Here is a 6,701-nt window from a genome sequence, read left to right on the forward strand (position 1 = left end):
AAGGAAGGAAGGAAGGAAGGAAGGAAGGAAGGAAGGAAGGAAGGAAGGAAGAAAAGGGAAGGGAAGGGAAGGGAAGGGAAGGGAAGGGAAGGGAAGGGAAGGGAAGGAAGATGAGAGTGGAAGGAAGATGAGAGTGGAAGGAAGGGAAGGGAAAAAGGAAGGAAGGGAGAAATATGAGAAAAGGAAGGAGGGAGGGAGGGAAGAAAGGAAGGATCTGTATTTGTCCATTGCCATCTGTAGGTAGTGTCCATTGTGCAAGGACCTAGATTTTGTGCATGAACAGAGAGGATCCCTGTTGAAAATAAATGCATTTATCTTTTCTTTTCTTTTCCAGTTGGCAAATGAGTTTGGAAGTCCATCTGCCTCTCCTTCAAGGTAAGAAACCTCCTGTTATCTCTCATTTTCATACTTGTGGAATCTCTTGTGTGCCCTGTTCTGGCATTATCTTGTGGATCTGTGCTTTAGAACACAGAATTCACCTTATGTGATTGGGTCCTAGTTCTGTAATTCTGGTTTTATGACTCACCACTGAAGTGCAAAAATGTATTTCCTAGGCAAAAAATAGAATGTGAAACTAATACGCCAGCACTACAGATCTAAGGCCAGCTTAAAACCTTTTGTCCTGAATGTGCTGGTTTTAGACTGTATCTGTAGGTTGGTTTTTAGTAGTTTTTATTATAATCAGTTAACTAATAAAAGCATTGAGAGGCTTTATAATGAGACAAAATTATGCTTGTGCAAAGTACCCAGAATACATAATCCACTTTTTTGTAATAGAGGTAGTCCTTGTCATATGACCACTAGTGGGATCTGAATTTCTAATGTTAAGCAAGGCAGTTGTTGAGTTGCTCCCAGTTTTACAACCTCTTTTGGCACGGTTGTTAAACAAATCACTACAATGATTACATGAATCAGGCAATCATTCACGTGACGGCCATTCAGGCAGTCATTAAGCGAGTTTGGCTTCCCCCATTGATTTTGCTTGTGGAAGCTGGCCAGGAAGGTCATAAATGGCAGTCACACAATCCTAGAATGCTGTTCCATCGTAAATGCATGCTGGTTGCCAAGTGCCCAAATTTAGACCATGTGATTGTAGAGATATAGCAGTGGTCATATGTGCAAGTACTGGCTTCAATGTTTTTGTAACTTTGAACAGTTGTTAAACAAACAGAACAAATAAACAAGTAGAAATAGCACTTATATACTGCTTCACAGTGCTTTGCAGCACTCTAAGTGGTATATTTACAGAGTATATTGCCCCCCCCCAACAATCTGGGTCCTCATTTTACTGACCGCGGAAGGATGGAAGGCTGAGTCAACCTTGAGCTGGTCAAGATTGAACTGCTAGCAGTTGGCAGTCAGAAGAATTAGCCTGCAATACTGCATTCTAACCGCTGTGCTACCATGCAGTGGTTAGTCTATAAAGCAAAGGATTTTTCAGGAAAGGGGGCTCAGCCAGGGAACTGCTTGCTGACAGAGGTTCTCCTGGCATCATTTTTCTTCACTGTTCCAGGGGTGGGGAATGATGGGCCTTTTATGACTTGTGGACTTCAACTCCCAGAATTCCTGAGCCAGTCATGCTGGATCAGGAATTCTGGGAGTTGAAGTCTATAAGTCATAAGGGGGCCATTATTCCCCGCCTCTGGAACTTTAGACATTAACCAGAGGCCTTATGATTCCTCTAGGCCAGTGGTTCTCAAATTTTTCTTCACACGGACCCCCTTTAAATACCTTTTGTGGCCACAGACCCCCAAGATTTAACTCAGGATTTAAATCATAACATTTCTTCAAGCTTCCACATAGCCCCTGTGACAACATTGCAGCCCCCCAGGGGTCTGTGGGCCACAGGTTGAGAACCACTGATCTAGGCCAGTTTTACTGGTCTTTTGACCGTCAAGCTGTTTAGTGCTTTACGTTTAAAACATTTATTTTTTTTAAAAAAAAAAATCTATGCTATGCAACAGTTCTAATGCTGGTGAATTGAAGAGAAAGCCAAATAAACAAACAAATAAAATGTGGGAAGCTTTACAGAAATCCCTTTGTCTGATATGATACAGGCTATTCTGCCCCATCCTCTGGCCTTTTGTTAATGATTTTGTTGCATTAATCTGTGTCTGCAGCAGCCTTTCCAAGACACATTGTCAGCTCCCAACACCTGCTGATTAGGAATGATGGGGGGTGGGGGGTGGAATTTAATCCATCTGGAAGCCACTAGTTTGGAGAAGGTTGACCTTAAGGACAGCAGTATTATCTTTTCAGCTTCAGAAAGCTCTCTGAAACCTGGGCCTACCCATCTCACTCTGCTTCTCTTCTTTCCCCTTGAAGGATCAATCCCTTTGCTCATGTTAAGCTGAAAGGTACGGTGACCAATGACCGCTCAGTCCCACTCATCCAGTGAAACGTGCAATGTTAAGTGGAGAGAGCCCACTGCCCTGCTTTTCTTCCTTCTTTGCCTCATCACGTGGCCTTTCCCACCTCATACGCTGCTTCTGGCTCATAGTAGGTTTTGCACACCAGGCTGGCCCAGGCGTGCCACTCTCCCTAATGGCATAGGAAAGGTCCACAGTCTCGACGCACAGCAAAAAAGGCTTCAGGGTTTCATTGGTATTAGCTGTTCCAGGATGGGAAGGCAAGCTAGCGGCAGGAGGACAGTAACAGCCAGAGAGGAGACAAGAGTTTGGATGCAAGTGATGGAGGCAGATGTGTAACAGTTGGATAAAGAGGCAGGAGAAGGGTGAAGGATGTGGGACAGGTGGAAAGAGGTCAGATGAAAAGGAGATCGGAAGAGAGCTGTGGATGGCATGTTACAGAACATTCAGATGAAGAGAAATTCAGCGAATGTGGGCCTCTGAAGGTGATTCGTGTTCCTTACAACTCAAAAGTTTCCACTGATCAGACTCTGTTTCTGTTTTGTTACCCACTTTGACTAAAATGCCACTGATTGGGTGGTATGTGCTCAGGAAGAAGGTAAGGTAGTCCTTGACTTACAATGATAATCGAGCCCAACATTTTTGTTGCTAAGTGAAACATTTCTCAAGTGAATTTTGCCCCATTTTACAACTTTTCATGCCATACCTCTGAAGTGAATCACTGCAGTTCTTAAGTTAGTAACCCGGTTGTTAAATGAATCTGGTTTTCCCATTGACTTTGCTTGTAATAAGGTCACAAAAGGTGACCCCGGGGCACTGCAACTGAGTCAGTTGCCAAACATCCAAATTTTGATCACATGACTATGGGGATGCTACAATGGTCATAAGTTTGAAAAATGGTCATAAGTCGTTTTTTTCAGTACCATTGTAACTTCGAATGGTCACTAAACAAACTGTTGTAAGTTGAGGACTGCCTGTATTTTGAAACCAGAATGAAGCTGTGTTTAAATGGACGACCTAAGGTTTTGTTTTGTTTTTTCATTCATCTGGTCTTAAGTGTATCTGTCTTTAGAGTCAGTTCTGCTCAGCCAGTTGAATAATTGAATGACTGCAGTTATCATCACCTGGGTCTATTCTCAAATCAACATCTCTTAGTGCTACACCACTGAAAAGATTAGTGTGGATTTTCTATTGGAAATCCACATGCAACATGTTTATTTATGACTTATGTAATGGTAAGTGTAGAAGTTTATTGCGGAATGGAAATTTCATATGACCCAGGTGATGATAACTGCAGTCATTCAGTTATCATCACCTGGGTCATATGAAATTTCCATTCCGCAATAAACTTCTACACTTACCATTACATAAGTCATAAATAAACATGTTGCATGTGGATTTCCAATAGAAAGTCCACACTAATCTTTTCAGTGGTGTAGCACTAAGAGATGTTGATTTGAGAATAGAAAGGACAGAGAAAACTGGTTTAGGAGAGTAAGAGAGAAGTGTAGGAAGAATTGTTAAATCTAGGAAAATCAAATTCAAATTTGATTCAAATTCAAACTTCTAATCTACACTGTCTGATATTTCATCATTGAGTTATTCAGCTACAGGTCCAGCTTACTTGGAAAATCACTTGGAAGTGATTATGAATTGGTTGTATTGAAAAGCATCAGATCTGAATAAGTATGAAAGGTCTTACTGTGGTGTTAGTTTTGTACTGGCCTCTTAAGGCATGGAAATCACCCATTTCTATTATACAATTATCATATGTTAAACATATAAATGTGAAACAGCTCTGGGGAGATGAGTGAACAGTTCCATTGAAGAAGTAAAATAGTGTTTCTCAACCTTAGCAACTCTTAAGACGTGTGGACTTCAACTCCTAGAATTCTCTGGCCAGCAAGTCTGGCTGGGGAATTCTGGGAGTTGAAGTCCGCATGTCTTAAAAGTTGCTAAGGTTGAGAAACAGTGATTAGTAGAAGATTGTAAGTTTTACAAAAACACTATTGATAATTGATGTGCTGTCTCTACATTCATTGCACAATTGTAGGCATAGCTTAAGTGTCTTAACAAGGCATGGATTGTGGATTTAAAAGGAGCCAGGATTTATGATTAACTGGGTTCTCTGAATCTGAAGTGGGTCTGTGGTCCACAAAGTGATCCATGCTGCTAGTAGGTTTTGATTCCTCTTCAAACAATTGTTGAGATATTTTCATGGGGGAAAAGCATATCTATATTATGAAAATGTTACCATTAAACATAGGCCACATATTTTGTAATTTACATTGTTTTCTGTAGATTTAACCAAAGGTTTACCTTACTATGATATGCAATGGTCTAAAACAGGGGTCTTCAAACTTGGCCCTTTTATGACTTGTGGACTTCAACTCCCAAATTCCTCAGCCAAGCATGCTGGCTGAGGAATTCTGGGAGTTGAAGTCCACAAGTCATAAAAGGGCCAAGTTTGAAGACCCCTGGTCTAAAAAAAATGTAGAGATTTCCCCCTGCTCCCCAGGAAACATGGGATAGGAAGAGAAATGCCAGAAGTCAGGACTTCTGTGCATGGAAGAAAGAAGTAGATTAAAGCAAGGCAGTTGCTGATTTTTTTAAAAAAAAATGTGTTTATTTAATTTCAATTGCCAGAAAGTATAATAAAGACAGTTATTCAGTAGTATTCTTGTCCTGGCAGACCAAACTGCAGGCATTTTGGTCAAAGCCAAAATAGAGTAATTCAGCTATATTGTCTGAAGAAAGAAATATTTTTCTCAGTGAGGAAAGGAAATGCCATCTCACTTTTCTTTTGCCCCTCACATTCCTCTCCGACTGACAAAGAACCCAGTCATTTAAAACTCCAAGTATGCCCACTTGCAGGCTTAGCTATGCTGTTACAGAATCCTGGACAGATTCGAGTAACATGCTTACTGATCCTGTTTTAATCTTGAATGCGGTTGCATAAATAAGCAACATCGGTCTTCTAAATAAATGCACAAGCTGTCCACCTTTGGTGAAACTCACAACTATATAGTAAAACTTTGGCTTTGGAGCAATTGCCATTTGTTAAAAAAAAACAAGGGCTGAAAAATATCAGAACACCTTAGTTATCGGAAAGAAAACAAGATTGATATTTTACCAATGAAAGAATACTCAAAGCTGCTTTTTTTTTCAAAAGGCAACTGGATTGTTTTTTCCTTGAAGAAAAATAGGACTTTTTCTTGAGGTAAAAGTAAAACGTTTCCTTCTTTTTCCTCAAAAAAAGACAATCCAGTTGCCTTTTGAAAAAGCACCTTTGATAAAACTATGACCTGGATGACTGAGAATCTCCACAGACATAATGAAAGAATAATTTCAGGTTTTGGAGGCACAAGGTTCATAGAGTTTTACAAAGCCATCTTCCACTTGTAGTTCACTTGAGTTTCATTATTTTTTCTAATTTGTAAAAAAAAATAAAACGAAGATGGCAAGGCAGACTAACTAGATGACTTGTTTTGAATTGCTAATTGCTAAATCCCTATAAATTCAGAATTGAACCATTCGGTTTTCTTCTGTGATCCTGTTTACGAACATTTGCTTTACTTTGCAGTACAGGTAGTCCTCAATTGAGCCCAAAATTTCTGTTGTTAAGTGAGACATTTGTTAAGCGAGTTTTGCCCCATTTTACAACCTTTCTTGCCACAGTTGTTAAGTGTATTACTGCAGTTGATAAGTGAGCAACCCGGTTGTTAAGTGAATTTGGCTTCCCCATTGACTTTGCTTGTCAAAAGGTTGCAAAAGGTGATCACATGACCTTGGGATACAGCAATGATCATAAGTATGAACCAGTTGCCAAGCATCTGAATTTTGATCCCATGGTCCTGTGAATGCTACAAAGGTTGTAACTGTGAAAAATGGTCATAAATCGCTTTTTTATGCCATTGTAACTTTGAACAGTCACTAAATGAACTGTTGTAAGTCTAGGATTACCTGTATTTAGGCCTCTTTCACATCAGAACTGTTGTTCTCCCTTTTCCAGCTAGCAGTACTTGACAGTGTTCAAACTTAGCTATAATAGAAATGAGAGATATATTGAAAGAACAGGTCAGCACTATCGGCTTCTGCTTTGTATGCCTGCCTAGCTTCGTCTAGTGCTTTTCTAACTATTGGCCAGGTGTTTTGTAGTTTTTCCATCCATTCTTTCAGTGATGGGATCGTTGGTTCATTTGGGGTTAATTCTGGCATGGGGTTGAAACTTTGACCGTTGGCTATTTGAAAAGGAGTGTAACCTGTGCTGGCGTGGACTGCATTATTGTAGGCAACTTCTGCGAAAGGGAGTAGGTCCATCCAATCGGACTG

General features: G+C 40.2%; 1 protein-coding gene across 1 annotated transcript in view; it reads left to right on the forward strand.

The window, feature by feature from the left end:
• Nucleotides 1-2,398, forward strand: part of LOC107297672 (brain-specific angiogenesis inhibitor 1-associated protein 2-like) — a 52,456-nt gene extending 50,058 nt beyond the window's left edge. Inside the window, exons 17-18 of the mRNA XM_029286364.1 lie at nt 335-375; nt 2,326-2,398. Of these exons, the coding sequence (XP_029142197.1) occupies nt 335-375; nt 2,326-2,398 (114 nt within the window). The remainder of the gene's footprint in view (nt 1-334; nt 376-2,325) is intronic.
• The last annotated feature ends 4,303 nt before the right edge of the window (nt 2,399-6,701 follow it).

The sequence above is a fragment of the Protobothrops mucrosquamatus genome, unplaced genomic scaffold (assembly GCF_001527695.2).
Source record: "Protobothrops mucrosquamatus isolate PMUCROS unplaced genomic scaffold, P.Mucros_1.0 scaffold3454, whole genome shotgun sequence".
Taxonomy (NCBI): domain Eukaryota; kingdom Metazoa; phylum Chordata; class Lepidosauria; order Squamata; family Viperidae; genus Protobothrops; species Protobothrops mucrosquamatus.